Here is a 21,542-nt window from a genome sequence, read left to right as displayed (position 1 = left end):
TAAGCCAGACTGCCTGGAATGGAATCCAGGGTCTACTATGTACCAACTACGTGACGTTGGCTGGGCAAGTTATTTAATCTCTCTGTGTTTCAGGTCCCTCACCAATAAAATTTGGAGAATAATCATACCTATCTCTTAGGGTTGTAGTAAGAATTAAATGAATAAGCACAAAGGATGCAGAACCATGCTTGGCATGTTACTGAAACACAACATAGGTGTTAGCTATTATCATTGTTCAACATAGTAAATGAATGAAATTTCAAGGTGATCGTTTGGGTGACCAGGTATACTTCATGTAGGGGAAAGGAAATGTGGACAAAAAGAAGAAGACCGACTGCTCTATAGGGTCAGATTAAGAAGAGCTTTTCTTACTTTTCCCTTAGGCATCTGAAAATCATTCCATTTACTCCAGTGCCTCAGACAAAAGTTCTCCTCCCCCTACCCCCCAGCTAACCACCCAAATATAAATTTAATTAAAGAAAGAAGCCATGAAAAAAACCCCACATATTCTGCCTCAGTAATGATCTTAAGAAAGTGGCGACTGCAGTTCACAGCAAGAATAGTTCTGTGCCCCCCAAATTCCCTTTGGCCCTTAAGTCCTTAACTTCAAGGACTATCCTTAGGAAACAGCAAGCCCTTCAAACCACAATAACAATGACTGCTTGAGGGCGTCAGAAGAACCCTGAGACAGTCCCAGGACAGATGAAACAAAGACCCAAATGTTCTCGAAGACCCAAGTGTGTCCCTGGGAAAATGGTCTGAGCCTGTGAAACCCAGAGGAAGGAGACAGCGGGTCTCTGGGGAAGAAAGGCTGGTTACTCTGGGTCACAAACTAGACTGTCTCTCTAAGTGCCCTTTTAAGATCTCTCTTCTCACAAGCTCCTCATAGACTGCTTAGGATACTGGGCTCTGGCTCAGTTATGTGGAGGTACCTCTAGACTTTCTTATTGAATTGAGTACTACCCCCACCCCCCCAGCTTCCTGGCCAAGTCCACTGCAAGAGGAATGATGCTTCTTCAACCCTACCCAGTGGAAGGTGTGTATGGTAGGGGCATGACTCCCCTGCCGCTGTGTGTTTGTGCACAACCTACAGATCATGCTGGAACTTAACAGATGAGTTCCATGATTCTGTGACCGGGTGTGGATTCCCTTGAAGGAGGTGGTCATTCTGTGTGTCAGTCACCCAGGGAATATAGGAACTCACCTATTATATGAACTCACAAATAGGGCATCAGGCAGCAGGAAAGAGGATGCTCCTCCCTCTGTGGTGCCCTTTGAGGAGGGTGAAACACCTGTGAACACACTTCTGAATTGAGGATGACCAGGGCCAGAGACAGACCTCTATGACACAGTCAGAGGCCAAAAGTGAATTAATGGTAATTGTGTAACTGATAATCTAAATCACCAAGAATGTCTCTATTTCTTTCTTTATCCTCTAGGCTAGCCCAATGGTTCTCAACCCTGACTGTACATTAGGATCTCGTAGGGGCTTTTACAAACTACAGATGTCTGTGCCTTACCCCAATCTCAACTCTTGCTTCTTTCAGGCCAGTCTGGTCACAGATGCATTACGGGTTATATTAAGCAAAGGGTCCTGAGGATGACACCATGGCCAGAATGGTAAACACCAATCCCCCTTCTCCACCTCTGCCACCCCAAAGGGCTATGCTAGTAGCAGTGGTGACTAATGACAAATCCAAGTAGATGGTGAATCCTGGGGGAAATGGACACATCTAAGAGTTGAGGCTAGGGAGGAGATGGTCACTGGGGAAAGAAAGCTCTGTGACAGACTTCACAGGAGTTTTATTTATTTAGACGTTTAAGGAATATTTGTTTATATATGGCATTGAGTCACCACACCAGCAAGGTTCTGGCCTGGTGGATTAGGAGAATATAATTTTCTGTTCCAAGAAAATGACCATATATGAAATAGATTCAGTCTCTCAATTTCCTTGCATTGCTGACAAAGGTTTAAATGATAAGAGAACAAGAGGTCTCGTCAATATCACTTATTCCCAAACTAAACTGTTTGGGGAGGAATTTTTAAAAATAACTTTAAATATAACTGGGAAGTAACCACATTCTTCATGAAGCCCACTGCCTATTACAAATCTAACTAAAGCTCTGATTCACCCCCAGAGGCACATCTAGTTAGGTAATGATAAAGCACTATCATGGCCTTTGAATACAAATTTGAAAGACATGTCAGAATAATGCCCTCCTCTTTGACCTCTTTTGATTTTCCGCAGCTCAAATCACTTTTAAATCCTGGCACGTTTTAGGAAAAACAAATTTACACACACACACACAAAATTCTTAAGATGAAACTATTTGGCATTTTAAAATTATTTCCATTCTTATAAATAGGTAAAAGTCCACGTGAGAGATTCATTCTGAAAAACTGTTTCAGAAATTAATTTAATTTTTCCAAGTTAAAACTCAGTTAAAATTTTCACAATTTCTAAGAAACAAAATCCTGCTAACAAAAATTTACCACTGAGAAATTGTAAGTTTTTAAACACTGCATTAAAAACATGCACACTTCAAAAAACACAACTGCTCCAAGAGAATAATTGCATATAACTTGTAATGCTTCACCTGTAAGACCATTCTCCTGTTGCTAAAACATTACAATGGAAATGTTCCTTAAGTAAGCTAATAAAAGCAAAAACTAGAGTTTCTTTTGCTCACTATTATAGGTCTGAGGTTCTGTGGGTGTAGCTGTGAAAGTTCACATCTCGTTGTAAGGTCTAATCCTACCCGTAGACTAAGGGGGAAGCGTGGACACTGCCAGTGATTTCAGAACCAAGCCCTAAGCGACTCTCCTTTCCATTTGTTCTCCCACAACCCGCCCCAAATCGTGTGTGTGTGTGTGTGTGTGTGTGTGTGTGTGTGTGTGTGTGTGTACCAGCTATAATTTTCTAAAACAGAAGAATGTTGTAATTCTAAGTGATAAGCTTTCACACAGCAAACACCGATATACAGCAAGATTGAAGAAAGGAAAAAGTGGAGAATACAAATCTCTCTACAAGTTTTCTTTGTTTTTGAATTACATTTCAAAGGGAATCTGTCAGTTTTTGAGATAACATTCTAAAATCAAAGCACAGACCATCACCCAATCTGATCGATCAATTAATGCTGAAAATGTAAAGGTAGAGAAACTATCTTCGGTTCTCCTCAGGTCATCCAGACAAACAGTCCTATCCCACTGGTCTACAGAAATCGAAAACTTCTCTTTTAAGCTGATTTTTTATTTATCTCCCATTCTCTTTCAAACAGGATTTGAGGTAAAAAGCCTCTGGCAATAAATGGTGGTGTCCCCACAGGCTTACCACCGAGCCCATTCTGACACACATGCGGCACATACAGGGTAGGGTGGAAGCTGGGGTGGCATGAGGTGTTCAACCAAGAGACTGGCTGGTTTGCCAGCAGATTTGGTGTCATGTAGGCATCTAGCCTTTGATCCTACAGGAATCTTAAAGTCCAAATGGGCTAAATTAGACGTTAGCTGTTGGGAAACACAAAACCGTATGAAATATCATCACCAGCAGTACTTAAAGACGTCAGTTACTACCCCTTCAGTTAGTAGGCGATAGCTTTCTTCAAGTCCACTGTTGAGATTGCCTCCCTTAAGTGCCAGCAGCACTTAAGAGTTGAGATTTCAGTAACAATGTATTAATATTAGCCCAGCTTTGGCCACGATATACCAATATTATCCCTGTAAGCCTTTTACTGTGGGGTCACTGTCAATCAAAGAATCTCCATTCAACTTTCAAAGGACTGGAATGGTTTAGTAGTGTGTTCCACAGTTGAGTGCCTACTGTGTTCCGGGCACTCTTCTAGTTAGGTTGTATACAGACACTCCCTTTTCTAAATTTAATAAGGAAAAAAGCTCTGGGAGTTTAATTTCTTAACTACTATGCATCTGCTTGAACGCAAGAACCACAAACTACATAAATAACAGGAACTCAAATAGACATGTTAACAGCTAAAGTTCATTTTTAAGAATCAATTCAATATGCTACAGGCAAGCAATCAATCACACTGCAATCATCATTTACAAATCAAAGTACAAGGCAGATACTCATGGGGGTATATACAACTAGGTGGAAGTGTGTGATTATGGACGAGCAGATTGAAACTGTAAATTATGTAACTGTCTCTTGTAATTACCCCGCTTGAGAACCAAAAGAAACTTCCTGTATAATTTTGCAGGAGAATAGAGATCAAGATACAGAATTGCTTTTTAGTTGGTTTTAACCCTTCAACAGCTATTTAATTATGTGTGATAAGGTCAAAGAAAGGTTATACTCAATTTATGAAAAGTTGGCAGGGAGATATTTCAAAGTAATCCTCTGAAAAGCTCCAGATTATTGATGAAACTTGATGATTTCTCTTCCTTTTCAGGAAAGACTTATCTAAATTATTTGTTAAAATAAACAACATTTAAAACAAATTCACAGGCGTCATTCATTTTATTTTCTCTCTAAAAACATTCATTATGGTTTCCAAGTTTTTAACAGGATGCAAGGGAAAAGCTGCAGGGGTAGAAGGCTGTCAGAGTCCTCAGACATATCTTCTGCTTTGGTAGGAAAAAAATCTCATTAACTTCCTGAAATTCATGGGGAATAGCTCCAACACTGGGCAAACCACAGGGCAGAGCTTCTAATCTATGAACAGAGAACCATCATCTTAAGAAGAAGGAAGCCTGTTTTGCAATAAATAATCAGCAAAACTTCATCTCAGCATATTTTAAGACATTCCAGGCTTTTACCTTCCCTTTCTTAAAATCTAAATTTTAACATCTTTTCTCTTTTGTAAAGCATGGTGCCTGGTGCTTCAAGATCTGTCCCAAACATCGGAACTGCTGAACACCCAGCATTCTAGGAGGAAGGAAGGGCAATTTTATATAGTTATGGTGTCTGCCAGTGTTGCTTTCCCTCATTTTATATCAAAAAAAGAAAAAAAGAGAGAGAAAGGAAGTGAGACAGGGTGAGAGAGGGGAGGGCAAAAGGGGAGAGACAGATGGAGGGATGGAGAGAAAGGCAACAAGAGATGTTCGAATGCTACAGTGTCTGTTCTCCATCTCTATGGCCTCTCTGTTCCCTATTTTCTCCCCCATCCACACCTGCCCGGCCATTCTTTGTCTAAATACACCATTTTATCACTATCTGTTAACACACCACCCTTGAATTATGCTTCTCCAGGTTTAAGAGTGGAAGCACAATTTACAGGAATGCAGTTTTCTAATGGACTCAACTCAGCACTTCAGAGGATATGATTCTGGTAAATTTCAGTACATTTCCTTCAAAAAAAACCTGGCTCTGCAAAGTCTGAAGTGGAGAAGATCCCAATATCCAAATACCCATGTACTTGCATTTTGATTTTAAAGCAGTAAAGATGAAAAACTGTATCTCTTTTAAAAACATCATTAACATAATGCCACCAATAAACCAAAGTTTTCATTTTAAGAGTTACAAAAATCTAAGCTCCAAAATAGATACCATTGGGTGTGAACTCCCATTTTAAGACCTTCACTTTTGTTAAAAAACAAAAAAGGCAAAAATAAAACACAGATCTAGAAAATGCCATTAAACAAATAACATTTACTGATTACCTTTGTAATCATCACCCAGGACCAAGAAATAGAAGTTTGCCAGCCGTCCTGAAAACCGTTTCATTTGTCCCATCCCAATCATCCCTCCTTTTCCCCTCACAAGTAACCACTATCCCAACTTTCATAACAATCCTTTGTGTTTCTTTATACTTTTATCACTCAAATGTCCCCAGGTACTACAATATAGTACTGTCCATTAAAAAAAACATATCTTTCAAGTCTCTTTTAGTCTATGGGTTCCCCTCACCACCCCCTTTCTTTTCCTTATTATTAATCTATTGATGAACTAGGGCCATTTGACCTACAGAGTTTCCACAGTCTGGTTTTTGCTGATTGCATTCACGTGATGCGGTTCAATTTATTTCTCTTTCCTCTGTGTTCTGAAAAATGCCAGAGGCTTGATCAGACTTTAGGCTTGATCCTCTGGCAAAACTATAGGTGACGGTATGTCCCTTGATCAGGAGACACGTAATTTCTGGTTGTCCCCCTTTTCACAATGTGTGCTGCTGTTGAAGTTCGATGTCTAGGTAGATCAGTTAATTCATTGACAGAATTGCAAAATGGTCATATCTTAATTCTGTCATTTCACTTGTTAGTTGGAATATGTTTATAAAAAGATGTTTTCCCTTTGGGCGCCTGGGTGGCTCAATCTGTTAAGTGTCCGACTTTGGCTCAGGTCACGATCTCGTGGTTTGTGAGTTTGAGCCCTGCATTGGACTGTGCACTGTGTGCTGACAGCTCAGAGCCTGGAGCCTGCTTTGGATTCTGTGTCTCCTTGTCTCTGCCCTTCCCCCACTTGTACTCTGTCTCTTTCTCTCTCAAAAAAAAAATAGTAATCTTTTTTTTTTTTTTTATTAAAAAAAAAAGATGTCTTCCCTCATTTACTATTTGGTTACTCAGTGGTATCATTCATATAGGAAAGGCAAGTTCAATGCTTTTTTGCCAGTTTTTAAGATAATGAACTGATTCTTATCATCCTCTAATTTTTTTTTAATGTTTATTTCTGAGAGAGAGGAAGAGAGAGAGAGAGAGAGACAGCAAATGGGGGAGGGTCAGAGAGAAGGGGGACAGAGGCCCAAAGCGGGCTCTGCACTGACAGGAGAGAGCCCCATGTGGGGCTCGAACTCACGAACCGTGAGATCATGACCTGAGCCGAAGTTGGACACTTAACCAACTAAGCCACCCAAGGAGCCCCTTAATTTGTTTTTAAATGTCATTACAAATGTGTGAGTTTAATGAGTTTTAATCGCAATTGTCCTTACTGTTATATTCGTTGTCCAGTGGGAACCTCTTCAAGTTAAATCCTGAATCCTTTTGACAAGACCCTAGTAATTTTTTCTTCCTTGTTGTCTAGTATGAATGAAGAAATGCTCCTTTTTACATTAAGAACTCTACTTCACTTTAAATGATTCAGTTTGCCCCCCCAAAAAGGATATATGCAAATATACCGTATACAGTAAGGTCTGCCTATATTTTCTCAAGATGTCACCAACACTTTCTCAATTCCTTCTGCTATATAATCACATTATATATATATTTTTCAATGTGGACAAATAGTTACATGCATAACTGAATTGCTCTTAATCCACTCAGCTATTTGAAAGCATTTAAAATTTTAATTTAAAACAATTTTGTTGAAAAAAGGAGCTCCTCTACGATGTTAACCCAAAGCAGGACTCCATAGAAAAAAATTACAAAACAGAGGTTTTTGTATTAGTACATGTAAAAATGTAGGACTAATACTACAGTAAAAACAAACTAACCACAAATTGATGGTGGAGGAAAAAACTCAGATTCCTAACTCGTATTTTCCTACCAGAATTCTAAACAAATGAGAGAAAATCTTTTGCTTCACCCAAAACAAATTGATGTGGAAAAAAAAAATACTACCCTACAGGCAGCTGAAATTATAGATGTGCTGGATAGAAATACCATTATGAGAGGACATCATCCAACTCTTACCTTAGAATATTGTGTTTCAAACATAATTCTACAAGCTGGAAAATACGTTCAAGGGGAATGGTTCCCTCGAAACTAAAACCAGGTATAGTACTAATCTCAACCAATCAGAACAAAATCTTTCTTGATCTTGTTTTGATGATGCATTTGCTTAACTGGGAAAATGAAAAGGGAGTTGGAGGCATTTCCCCTTCAGTACTGGCACAACCCCGTGAGCCACCCAAACACGGAGCATCACACACCTGGGATGAATCCTGTGTGTCTGACCACCCATGGCTCTGTGGGCAAGGCTGGCATCCTTCATCCTCACCTTTATCCTTTATCCTTATCACTTAGGCCAACCCTGGTACAGCCCACGTAAAGCATGTTTACTGAAGGAAGTGAGGAGGGTATAAAGAAGTGGAAAACACAGAGACTGGGTAGAGATCTCAGGTTAAGCACCAATTGCCATAGGCAGCCAGGTGAATGAGGCAGGTGTTGTCAGGGACACAGAGAAGAGCACAGATAAGATCTGGGCATGCCTTTATTCACTCACTCCCACAACAAATTTTTATTTGGCATGCCTACTATGTGTATCCCACTGTGCTCATGGCTTGGAGTTCAGCAGTGAATCAGCCTGGCTCTCGTGATGGTGCTGTTAAGGTTCCATTTACTGTTGAACACAGGTTTGTAGATATTAATTATGTGAACAGAATTTCCCTGGTAGCAGCATTTCGAAATGACTCACTACACATGCCAGTCAATATTAGAAATCCAAACAGACAAAAGATTAGTAAAAATCCACCTGCGTGCCAAATCTTGAAAAAATTCGGAACTATGTAAGGCAAAATGGTAGCTACAGACTGTATGCTTCATATTTACAATGTTTTCATTGAAACAATGAATACAAACTATTGCATAAGAGCTATATTTATTTGCTCTTATTTATGACAAGCTTTGTTAAAAAAAAAGATACATAAATAAATCGTTAGCTACACTGCCTCATGCAACTCATTTCAATGCATTCGGTAACAGTCAACCTCTGAATAAATCACGGAGAGCTCAATTTTCAACCTTGATGTTATCTTTAACATATTAAAATATATTGCATTTCAGCCCAGTGTAATAAACAGTCATGGCAAAGGCTTTTAGCGCAACATAATGAGAAAATAAGGAAAAGTAGTCATTTTCCTTATATTATAAACTAGAATCCTATTAAAATATTATAATATAAAATTATACTTGATTCTAGAAGTCAAAACATGTCTAACAAAAGCCAGCAAAACTCTGAAGACACAGCTGCTGGTCTGATCAAGTGTCGTGGTGGAGGTGTGGAGACGGGTTACTCTCTCAGAAAAGGCTGGAAAAGACTTGAGCCCCATTTCAAAAGCCTAACTTACTATTCATTAGTGATCGCTTTGACTGCGCTCACCCGGGGAGGTGAGCTGCTGGGGAAAGTTACGCAAAGCAAAAAGCTTTCCTGACAGTTCCTGAACAGTAAAGTTGGAGTTTTCCTTCCAAAATAAATGCATAAAGAAATGAATTATCTGATAAAAGTCAGGAAAGGAGAAGTTTTTCTCCAACCAACTGTGTGTAACTGTGAATTCTGTCATAGCCCTCATCTCTGCCTGAGGTTTATAGTGGATAATGGCAATCTTCTTTCTTTTGAAGAGGCTGCACTGAAACAAAAGCACCAGACCTCGAAAGGAGCAGGGCACACCGGACAGCATTTGGAAGGAAGTGAACCAACAGCTGACTGATGATGTTCTAATAAAACAAAATTCTTCTTCATAAGAATCACATATGGGGAGAGAAAGCATATCAAGAAAGCTCCCCTCATGGTAATTCATTTAACATTTAGTTAAACAAATAGTAAGGACCTACTACGTGTCAGGCTCTTCTAGGAGGTGGGACTAGAGAACAGTCTCTACCCCTGGGAATCTTACTTTTGGTGAAGGAAATGGGCAATAAACAACAAATATATGAAAGACCCATGCAACTTTCTAAATGACTTTGCACTTGCTCAGCCTTTAGCATTTTTTATGGTCAGTGCCACTGAAAAAAGACAAAACGATTAAGCAAAAGTTGCATAAGCAAATAAATACCACATGTCAAATTTATAGCTCCTTTATTCAATTTGTTTACAGGGAATAAGAGGGTTTAAGTCATATAACATGTCCCCAAGAGCCATTGTTACAGTCCCTCAAACGCACCTTTGATGCTTGGCTTATGGGGCTCAGAAATGGGGGAGAGTGAAATATTTATATTGCAACCTAAAGGGAGAAACGATGCCCCAATTGTGTGCTTCATGACCTCTACCCCATCATGGATGAGACAAAATTCACATGTCTCGCTGGGGTAAAAGGAAAAGGCTGCTAAGGATGAGGTGAGAGGCATCTGAGTTCTGGCCACCATGGGGCTGAAGGTATTACGATCTGAGCTTACCTATAACCATTCTTGGATCACCTAAAGGAAAGTGCAGCGACGCCCAGAAACTCTTGCTAGAGAAATGGGATATGTCACCAGGGCTTGTCAGGCTAGGACCCAGTTTCTGGGAAGAACCTGCCTATCCTGAAATTATACTTGACTTGTCTTCAGAGAGAAGTTAGTGACCTCTGTATATACAGTCTCAGCTCCTTAGAGTTTACCAACAGTCAGGTAAAACATGGCTTACTAGAATCCAACCAACTGGATTCCTAAATTAACACTCCTACTTAGGGGTGCCTGGGTGGCTCAGTCAGTTGAGCATCCATCTCTTGATCTAAGTTCATGATCTCATGGTTTGTGAGTTTGAGCCCTGCACCGGGCTCTGCACTGACAGTGCACAGCCTGCTTGGGATTCTCTTTCTCTCCTTCTCTGCTCCTACTGGCTCATGCTCATGCTCTCTCTCTCTCAAAATAAAACAAACAAACAAAATCAAAGTTTGTCATAGCTTGGTTTGTATTCAACTTAATTTCTTAAAAAATAAAAAATAAAAGAATAAAAGTATTCTTTTTTTTTTTTTTTTTTTAACACTTACATCCAAGTTAGTTAGCATATAGTGCAACAATGATTTCAGGGGTAGATTCCTTGATGCCCCTTACCCATTTAGTATCCCCCCTCAAAGAACCCCTCTAGTAACCCTGTTTGTTCTCCATATTTAAGAGTCTCTTCTATTTTGTCCCCCTCCCTGTTTTTAAGTTATTTTTGCTTCCCTTCCCTGTGTTCATCTGTTCTGTGTCTTAAAGTCCTCTTATGGGTGAAGTCATATGATATTTGTCTTTCTCTGACTAATTTCCTTTGGCATAATACCCTCTAGTTCCATCCACATAGTTGCGAATAGCAAGATTTCATTCTTTTTGATTGCCAAGTAATACTCCATTGTGTGTGTGTGTGTGTGTGTGTGTGTGCGCGTGTGTGTGTGTGTGTGTATCACATCTTCTTTATTCATTCATCCATCGATGGTCATTTGGGCTCTTTCCATATTTTGGCTATTGTTAATAGTGCTGCTGGGTGCATGTGTCCCTTTGAAACGGCATACCTGTATCCCTTTGATAAATACCTAGTAGTGCAATTGCTGGGTCGTAGGGTAGTTCTATTTTTTAAAAAATAAAAGTATTCTTAAGTTTAACTCAAATTGTATTTAGAAGGCAGACTGTTAAAACTGGAAGTTGCTAGCTGACAATCTCAACTACTATGACATGTATTCCTGAATTTAGGTATCGTACATTACAACATTTAAGCCAGTAGGATCTAAGATGTGGAGGAAGAAGTTTTCTCTTTGAGAGAGGATATGGTTACCCTCTCAAGATCACTAGGTAGAGATGAGGTATGTAGCTTTCTTTCTAATTCTCCTTGATGGACCTAGAAGGGCAGAGAAGTAGGAAGCAGGAAACCAGGTAGAAAATGCTTTCTTTTTCTACGGAGCACTTCCTTAGGAAACCAGCCAAGAGTTTTAAAAAGGAGACTAAGAAAAGATAAGCCTGGGACTTTCTAGGTACCTAACTAAGAGATAGATGCCTGTCATTAGAACCAAAAGGGCTAAAGAATAAGGTGTAGAAGATTAACCTGATAATTCTCAGTGAGAAAAAAAACTAGATATTAAGCTGTACTCAAGGTTTCTTATATTTTTTATTTTTCTTACATTTTTATTTTCTTATGCGCATGTGTGCGTGCGCCATTTTTAAGAAAAGAGAAGTACATAGAACATTGCTAACTATACTTAAAATGTGACCGAAGTCATTATTTGTAGGCACAAAACTGGGTCATCTGCACCCACCTTCCAGCAGCACTCACTAAATACAGACTTAGTTTTTAAATAGTAGATACTCCTCATGAAACCCACAGTGAAACCCCTCTATTTAAATCACAGAAAAGGTCAGTAAAGGAGACTTCTGAAATGAGTACCTAATTCAATCACTCCTACTTCCTCTTGAGTCCTATTCCATGAAGGATAAACCCTGAGACATTACAGGATATTTTAATATTGGATAAAGAAAGCCAAGAATTGAATCTGCTTATAAACTTACATGATTAGTCTACAAATAAACAGACACTAATTAAAAAAAAAAAAAGCCTAAATGTACAGTTAGCAGATAATTTATGTAACTGATAAACATGTTGCCTATATACTAGTCTCAAAAAAACCAAAGGTGTAAGTTTGTAGACTTTTGGACCCACTATCATCTACCCTTTATAGCTTCCCCAAGATTATGCCAAGGCTAAAACAAACAAGAAAAAGAGTTAATAATAAGATTTAGAATTCTTATAATTCTAGTTAGTATGTATGGTTATTTAAAATAAGGAAAGAAGATTGAATTTCGTCAAATGCCTCTTCTGAATCTGTATTTAAAAAAAAATTTTTTTTAATGTTCATTTATTTTTGAGACAGAGAGAGACAGAGCATGAACGGGGGAGGGTCAGAGAGAGAGGGAGACACAGAAGCTGAAGCAGGCTCCAGGCTCTGAGCTGTCAGCACAGAGCCCGATGCAGGGCTCGAACTCATGGCCCGTGATATCATGACCTGAGCCGAAGTTGGACACTTAACTGACTGAGCCACCCAGGCGCCCCATCTTCTGAATCTGTATTAAACAACCCATCTAGATATCACTTTTTGTTTTTTCCCGTCACTACTCCCCGGTCTTCTTTCCACCAGTGCTCCAATCTCTGGAGTTTAAAAACAAAAGCCAGGCTCCTGTGCCCCCAGCCCTTGATGGTCAAGCTTTCTGAATTCACTTTTTAAAATTCCACTCAAACCACAGTCCTCGAAAGTATATTTCTTACACTGTGTATTAATCTTCTCTGGGGCACTAAACACTGGCTGCGGAGTGATCTTGGACAAGTTTCTTAGTGTCCCTGTGCCTCCAAAAGAGAGATGATAACAGTAACCAACCTCCTTAGGTCTCTGCAAGGATTGAGCAAATTAACCTGTGTAATTCAGGTAGGTGACAAGTGCCTGACACACTTAAGTGGTCCACAAAGATCAGCTATGATTTTGACTACTGTTGTTGCAAGGCTGACCTCTTGGCTTCCCTGAAACCATTCTCTTCAATCCTCTTCCTACTTCTGGACCCTTCTCAATTTCCTTGATAACCTCCTCATCCTCAAAACCCTTTCTAGTCCCTAAAATGTTGGAACTTCAAGCACTCCAACCTCAGCGCTGTTTCCCTACACTCTCCCCGGGTTGTCCTCACCCACAACTATGGTTTCAACTACCACAGTATGCCCACTATGCCAGTATGCCAGTAGCTCCTTTTAATGCATACCCCTGCTGAGCTCCAAACTCCAAGGAAAGCTGCATGTGAATCTTCAAAATCAAAGTGAAGGCAACATGATCTACCTGCTGCAGAATAAACAGGAAAATACCTGCCTTGTTTCCATGTAGCCTCATTGCCACACTCCCCTAGGTCAGGCCTTCACAGATTTTTCTTAGTTTTCTTTTTAGTTACAGTAAAAAGTATGAGTAAGAAAAGAAAAATTGCCTGTAATTCTAATTCTAGAGATGATCTAGAACTGTGTTTCTTTACTTTCTTTGCGTATACTTTTTACACAATTGAGAACATATATATATGTGTGTGTGTGTGTGCACACACACAATTTTGAAATTTGCTTATTATAAGCATCTTGTTATTTTATTAACAATTCTTTAGAACATAATTCTTAATTCTAAGTAGCTAATAATACTCCATTATATGGATGTACCACAATTTTCTCAGGGGAATGGTTCTCTCTTATCTTTGAATTATCAAGGCTATTTCAGTTTTTGTTTCTATTAATAAATAATGACACTGTGACAGACAATATACTAAAACATTAACTCTCTGAGTACCACAAGTCTGAGGGGTTTAATTTTCTCTTGGTAATTTATCTATGTTTTTCTAACTTTCTACTATGAGTTTCTATTGCTATAATTGGGGAAGAGGGTGAAGTGAGGAGGGATGTCCAGTATTTAAAAAAATAACACAAAACATGTTGTTACATTAAATATGAAATTAATGCATACTGATTAAAGTATGTTGATTTTCTTAGAATAAATTCCTTTCAGATGTTTTTGATATATACTGTCAAAGTTCTGGAAAATGTCTAACAATTTATACTTTTTCCAGTGTAAATGTAACAGTGTCCATCTATGTCAACTTAAATATGGGTATATTTTAAAGGCTTTGCTAATTTGGTAGGCAAAAAATTATAATCTTTCAGTTATTTGAATTTATATTTTTAAATCACCAACCATTTCCCCCCACATTTTAATTCGCCATTTGTACTTGACAGACTTTGGAGCAAAGAGGCTAAGAGTCCAAGTGCTCGGACTTAAATTGCAGGTGCACTATTTATTGTTTGTGTTAACTGTGCCTTGGTTTCCTTACACATATACCAAGAATAAAATGTCTCAATTGGCGTTGTGAGGGTTGGATGGGTCAGGAATCTTAGGAAAGTGGCTGGCACATAGGAGACTCTCAGTACATGTCAGCAGTGTGGCTGTCACCAAGGATGCTCCTTTTCTGTGCGTTCTGCATTCATGTCCTCTATGTTGTCTGCTCATTTTTCTATTAAGGTTTATGCTTTAACACTATCAAACCTTTCCTTTTAAATATTTGTTTAAATACTATAGCCATCAAAGAGTTGTTTGGCATGTGCGTTGCCAACGTCTTTCCCATTATGGTTGCATTTAAATATTAATACATTTTACCATTTTATATAGTCAATCCCATGTGTATATTCTTTTGTGATTTCTTTCATTGGTTTAATGCTTATTGCTTAGGATGTCTTTGACCATCCAAAGACCATATAATTTTATATCCTTTTTTCACTTTTTAAAAGTTTTTGTGTTTTCATTTTTTGTTAATTATCTAAGTATTTCATCTACCTGGAGTTTCTTTCGTAGTTGCCCAAACATCTGATGTGTTTCCTCACACGGTCATGATTTAGATCCCCTTAGTCAGGAATGTTTTCATTCAACTTCTTATGAGCTCCCAATATATACTATACGAACATACTATCCAGCAACTGTTGACTTGTTAGTGAACTTGACCACCCAGAAAGAACTATGTCTTCTTCATTTTTGTCACTGGTGTTTAGTAGAGTGTAGACCAGGGTGCCCCTAGTCACCAAACGTTTCACGAAGAGGTAAAAAATAAATGAAGTCACTCTTTTCGTTCTCCTCCATTATCCAGTTTAGAATCAGATAAGTGCATTTACAACAAACACACCAGTAAGTTAATGATGCCAACTTCTTTCACCACTACCTGGCACAACATTCTGCAACCTACTGCTGAATCAGTTTGCTTTCACTGGGTCAGTTGAGGAGGACGGGTTTTGCATCCTGCTCCCCAGGCAGGGTTCTGGCTCTGCAGGCCTGAGTAAAAGACAACTCATTATCAGCTTATCTACTGCCCAGCCAAGCAGAGTCCTAAACAACAGTATACATAACAAACTAAAACTGCTACATTAGCATGTGCCCAAGGCTACTCATTGCACCCTTTTAAAACTGTGAAATACTGGAAACACCCTCTATGCCCATGCTCAGGGGAGCAGGTGCATAAACTATGGACATCCACATGATTGGAGTACCATGCAGCTACAGAAGACAGAAAGAAAATCCCTAGGAAGTAGTAATGGAGTGAGCCAGGGTTTTCAGTTAAGTGGAAAAAAGCAAACTGTAAAAGACTATCTATAGTATGATCAGTTTTGTGTAAGAAAGGAGGAGAAATTAGAAAACACACATCTTCTCATTTGTACAAAAAGAAACATGGGAAGGATAAAAGAGAAACCAATGAGGCTGGTGTTTTGCAGGAAAGAACTGAGGGCTGGGGGTGGGTAGAGGGAATGAAGAAGGGAAGTGACACTTCTCTGAGTGTACCCTTTAATACAGTTTTAACTTTGAAAATCATGTTTTATGTTTTCAAAACAAAAGGCAACAAAGACAGAGAAAAAAACTGAAATGTGGATAACAAACAAATAAGCCTAACTATATTTCAAATGAATACACTGAAGGTGGAAAAATTAAAAAGAATGAAGTCAAGTAACATTTGAACACAGTATTTTGACTAAATACACTCAACATAAAGTTGAAAAAAAAAAAGAAAAACCCATATACAAATATTGACCTCTAGTTAGGAGGTTTGGATTTCTAGATGGTATGAGTAAGCAATTCTGCAACTACTTAATGTGTAGTCTAGGGCTGAGCACATAAGGAAATATGTTGTGGATAATTGCAAGTCCAGTTTCTCACTGTCAGAGAAGAGACTTACAAATATGGAAATGTGGAAAGATAGAATAAAACCGTGTGGTGGTGTTGATCTGGAATGCAAGGTTACAGTATGAACTCATGATTGAGGTGTGTGTGTATGTGCGTGTGGACAGAGATGGGGAGGACTTAAAAATTTCCTGACTAAGAGAAGGAATCTCAGATTCCAGGAGAAAGAGATGTGCTACCAGCTTCAACCTTGTCACTCCTTTCACTTCTCACTTAAGTTCTGAGCAAAGAGTCACAAAACCCATGAGGTGGTTTATAAGCAGGCTGGGAGCTGGTACCCTTAAATCACTCTGGCCAAGTTCTGCAAATGACGTACTGGGGAGCCATGCTCTGACAAACTGGAGACAGGCTGTCCCGGGAAGAGTGAGAAAACAACTTATTCCAAGGGCAGCATCTGATCCCATACATGACCATTCCTCCTATTTGGACTATCCTGGAGAATAGTGTTCAAAGCTCTGGATTTGCAGTTCTTTACATACACACTACACAATGCATTGCACCTGTATCTCTAATCCTTTGTGTAAGTGGGCAGCGACAGCTTTCTTCCTACTGCTATCTCGTTTTGGCTTCCTAAACTAGCAGTTACTATAGACAAAACATTTTCCTGCCTTACAACTTTATTTGAATTACTGAAAATATATCCCCTGACCAAAAGTCCCTCAGGCTCACGTACAAAATAGAAATAAAATAAATCTAACCATTCAAAGGAACTTAAAAACATAGCACATTTTAGAAAAGCAGTAACCTTGGTTATCTGTTTTGCCCTGAGTTCTGAATTAATTATGAGGTTGACAAGGATTATGAGAGGTCATGGGGTTTATCTCCTTACTCTGTAAGATTGGATCTAAATCATTCTGGGAAGATATTTATCTACCATTATTTTAAGTAACTCCAAAGAAGGAGATGCAATTTTTTCAGCAGCCTACTCTATCTTCTTTAAAACCTTTGTGACCAAGGAATTTTTTTGGCTTTAAATTTAATTTCTATTGGGCTTACACCAGTTCCCATTTTTTGAGTATTATAAAATCCGTCCCCTAGTTTCCATTCCTCTGAAGGAATAACACCAACTCCTTTCCAACTTCATTCAAATCATTCACCCACACTCCTTAACCCAATCTCATGTTAGGGGCAATGTCAAGGGTACAGGAAAGAGAAAATCTAAAAATATACCCTCCGCACTGTACTACCCGGGCACACCCTAATGGATGGCATTTGTCATGATGGCCCTGAGCAATCCAGAAAAGTTCCAATGGGCTCCATAGTTCCTGTTTAAAATTACAGGGCAGATTCAAATACAGTTTTCACTAAAGTGGCTAACATAAAGATTTAGTACTTGAAGGGAATGTCTTTGTTCTTGGGTTATTCTCTTATGTAAAATAAAACGCCTCATTACCAGATTGTGTTGTACAAATAAGATGCTACCATATTTAGAGACTTGCACTTTTTTCCAGTCAGTACTAGTGCCTTTTTAATTTTAGGTGGAAAGTTATTGTGGGCAGTGACCATATATCACGTTGGAGATTCAATTCAAAACAAGAAAAAAATACATCCAATGCAGATTATTGACTGTACTGTCCTACTGAAAGCAAAGAAGTTACCCAAGGAGTTTACAGTGAGTTGGAAATATGACATTCAACATCAGTTATCACCACAAAAGCAGGAATTGAGTCTAAGTGCTATGCCAGAGAGATATGGAGCCAAGAAGGGAATGAGATGAATCTCCAAGAGGTGGGATCAAGCAGAAGAGGCTCTTGAGGTGGCTCTTAATAATGGGTAGGATTCTGAACAGACTGAGGCTGGAGAAGGAAAAAGTGGTCATTTCAGGGAAGGGATTGCACAGAGAACGGAAATATGGAAACATGCTCAGAAAATCTACAGAAAAAGAGATTAGCCCATGAAAACACTTCAAAAAACTGGCTGGAACTAGGTGTTGGGAGACCTTGAACACTGAGCCAAGGAGCTTGCCTTATTCCGTGGGCATGCAGATACTCAAAGTATCAAAAGGTTAAGGCTCAGATGGTTGCTATGCACATTAGAAACTATAATGTTGATGAACAGCTTCTAAATTGTGGCCACACAAAAAAAGGGACTTGCCCATAGAAGTGATTGCACCTAGAACTCTGTAAGATAAAAATGGTAAACTCCTAGTAAGATGGCCCTCCATAGGATAACTAGATCAGGAAACAAAAAATAAGACTAAGATAATTAATTAATAACTAGAAATGTTATCTGAATATATAAAAATAGTCAATAAAAAATACTTAAAAAAAAAAGAACAATATCCTTCAATGTCAATAAAGTGTGCAAATCAGTCCAAAACTACTATATGGTCATTTCATACCCCAGCTTTAATATTTCAGTATCTTATAATATAGATTTGAACTCAACATTACTTCTTGATGATTTTCCTCGAGCATATTTACACTGTGGTTTTTGCATGTGATATGCACCTTATGAAGATGAAGTCATTTCCTACATTTTCCTTCTTTCCGTTTAAAATCAGATAAACTACAATCTGCTAATGAAGGAGCGCACCGTTCCTAGTGACAGATTTTTACATGGTCAGAAATTACTATTATCATGAGATACCTGGCCTTTGTGTTACTTGGATATTTTGAATCAATTCTTCATACGTCGCCTTAGCACTACATTTACATACCCTACATGATATAAACAAGGAGGAAAAACTACCAATATTTTTTACATTATCCTGTGCATATTTTTATAGAGGATTCCAATTTTAATCGAAGAGACTCTGAAGATACAATTGTGTATAAAAAATAATTTCTTGGGCAACCTCTAGATAAAACATTGTAATAATTTCTATAATAAAAAAGGGAAATTAACAAAACAAGGTAGTTATTTCTAGTACAAAGGCTCATCGGATAAGCCACCTAAAGAATTGTTTTTCTAAATACAGATATCCCTTTCTTGCTCTGTACTGATAAGATTATAGGTAAAATTTTAGAAAGCTGAAAATCCTTTTAAATAATACTTCCTTTAGCTTTAATCACAAATAATTGCCTCTTCTGGTGCTAATGAGCATGAGCACCACGGACTGGAATGTAATTCTGCCGGTTCATTCAGGGTAATGGCTTTGTGAGCTAGTGACACTGCTGAGAAATCTAGTCTCAATTTCCTAGAGCACAATAAGTGAGCAGCAGTACATTTTTCACTTGAGGAAGATTTTCTAACCTACGCAAATATAAAAAGAAAACCTGTTATCTGTTGATAAAAACAACAAAGTATGTTAAATAAAGTTTTATGTGTTACTCTTTCCTTTAACAGCCATCAGTTCCCTGGATCATGAAAGTGAGTAAAGCACTTCACTTACTGAAATCAATGAGAAACCGTCCAAATCCTTGCCTTTGGTGCTGGGGCATGATCATTATGCAGGAGACATTATACTTCTGCTGGCAAAGCTTTTCCTGAGGGAAGGAGAAACAGATCAAGTATGTCAGAGCTCTGCTGAAGTGGGCAATTCCCTGCACCTGCCAGTGTCCTTGTACAATAGACCACTAAGGTGAGCCAATGTGTTAGGTCAGGATCAAGCAGAATAATCCTACTGTGTTGATCAATCAAACTATCAGCTAACAACAAACCATCAACTCCAGGCATGCCTCTCAATTTGCATTTTTATACTTGAAAGTTGGTACCATAAAATATGAATAAAGAATCCAAGTAAATATGAGCCAAATGAAACTGAACACAGACATTATGCAAGAAATGACTTCTTTGCTCAGACAACTTGGGAGGTGGGGAAACAATGACGACGACAACAACAACAACAACAACAACAACAAACCATCCAGAGAGTCACCCACGGGGTTAAGGTAGGATTTAGCTGGCTACCTTGTTAAATAACTTACAAATTTGTAACATCTGTCTTCTGCCTTGACCAGTGAAAACTAAAATAGTGTATGTGTAGGTAGAGCGGCACAAATACATCTGTCTCATGGATAAACATTCAAAGTAAAAAGCTCGAGAAATAATCAATCTGCGTTTCAAACCAGGAAAACAAATCAAAACAAAAAAGACAAGAGCAACAAGAAACCCCAAAGCCTCCACACAAAAATGAGGCCAAAATGTTACCAACAGTATAAAACCAGGAGGAAGAATGAGAAGAATATGGAGGGAAGCAGTTCTTATAGTTAAGGAAAAATTTGCAATCTTCATAGGATGTGGCATCAGAGCAGCAATATTTAACTGAGAGTACACAGAAGCAGCCAGAGCCTGCACCGAGAAGATCTGGAAAAGGCTTTTGAGGTTGTGAACGCTCTGGCCAAATATAAACCACAAATAAGACTGACCACAAATGGTACTAACCACATGAAAGAATAACTTCAGAACACCCAGATCTTTAATGAACCTATTTGAAAGATCACAGGAAATTGTTGTGGAAAAAACCCTACAGGGCAGAATTAGAGACTTCTTTGTGAAAAAGATGTGCTCCCAACACTTGCACATTTGTAGCTGTCCTTGGGAGTCTCTAAGAAATGAGGAGGAAGAAATCATGTGTCAGTTTCCCTAAGAAACTGGACTGTCCATCACTGGATGTGCACATTGTGCCAAGGGTTCAAGTAATTAATATTCTTTGCAAAGTCAGACAAATGAGTCACTCTATCTAAAAAGACAAGTATTGTGGATTGAAAGGATTCCTCCTTTATGTCATTTTTTTTGGTCCCAAACCATTCCTTCCTTTAGACATTGTAATACAGTCCAACCCTCCCCTCCACCCCACCCCACCCTTTAACACGTGTTACTATAGCTAAATTCTAATCTATGGATAAAATAACTGTTTCTTCTTTCTCTCCTGCTTAAAATCATCTACTACTATCTGTTTGGGAAGTCAAAAGCATGGAATGATTTACACTGAACTCTTCTAGGACATCTTGGACATCCCTCTGGCTATAACCTCTAGAATTTGGTTTAAGTATAACCCCAAAGGGCCATAGTCCTTCACACTCCAAATGGCACATTACAATATGGTTTAATGTGCATGCACCTAGACTTTTTAAATGCTTGTTTTTTAGATTTTTGTTTTACATCACTGCCAAAGAATGAGTTTTCCATGTACAGTAAGAGATAACAGTAGTTGCTGCCATGCTGTAAAAGAAGCTGTGACAAAATGAGAAAAGTTTAGCTTGTTCTAAGTATGATGGTGGGTCCCCTGGGAGAAGAGAGGCAGAGACTAAAACCTTAACAGACACCATCAACTCTAGACCCAGAGGCCAACTTGAGACAAGGCAGGA

At 38.7% G+C, this 21,542-nt stretch overlaps 1 protein-coding gene across 8 annotated transcripts in view; it reads right to left on the bottom strand.

Annotated features, from left to right (window-relative positions):
• Positions 1-21,542, bottom strand: part of KAT6B (lysine acetyltransferase 6B) — a 201,310-nt gene that overhangs the window by 19,131 nt on the left and 160,637 nt on the right. For all 8 annotated transcript variants that reach the window (XM_042961103.1, XM_042961102.1, XM_042961101.1 and 5 more), the window contains one exon: positions 19,625-19,718. In XM_042961103.1, coding sequence (XP_042817037.1) covers positions 19,625-19,718 — 94 coding nt within the window. The remainder of the gene's footprint in view (positions 1-19,624; positions 19,719-21,542) is intronic.

The sequence above is a fragment of the Panthera tigris genome, chromosome D2, assembly GCF_018350195.1.
Source record: "Panthera tigris isolate Pti1 chromosome D2, P.tigris_Pti1_mat1.1, whole genome shotgun sequence".
NCBI classification, from domain to species: domain Eukaryota; kingdom Metazoa; phylum Chordata; class Mammalia; order Carnivora; family Felidae; genus Panthera; species Panthera tigris.
The sequence above is the reverse complement of the archived record's forward strand: the minus strand, read 5'-3'. Positions and strand labels throughout refer to the sequence as shown.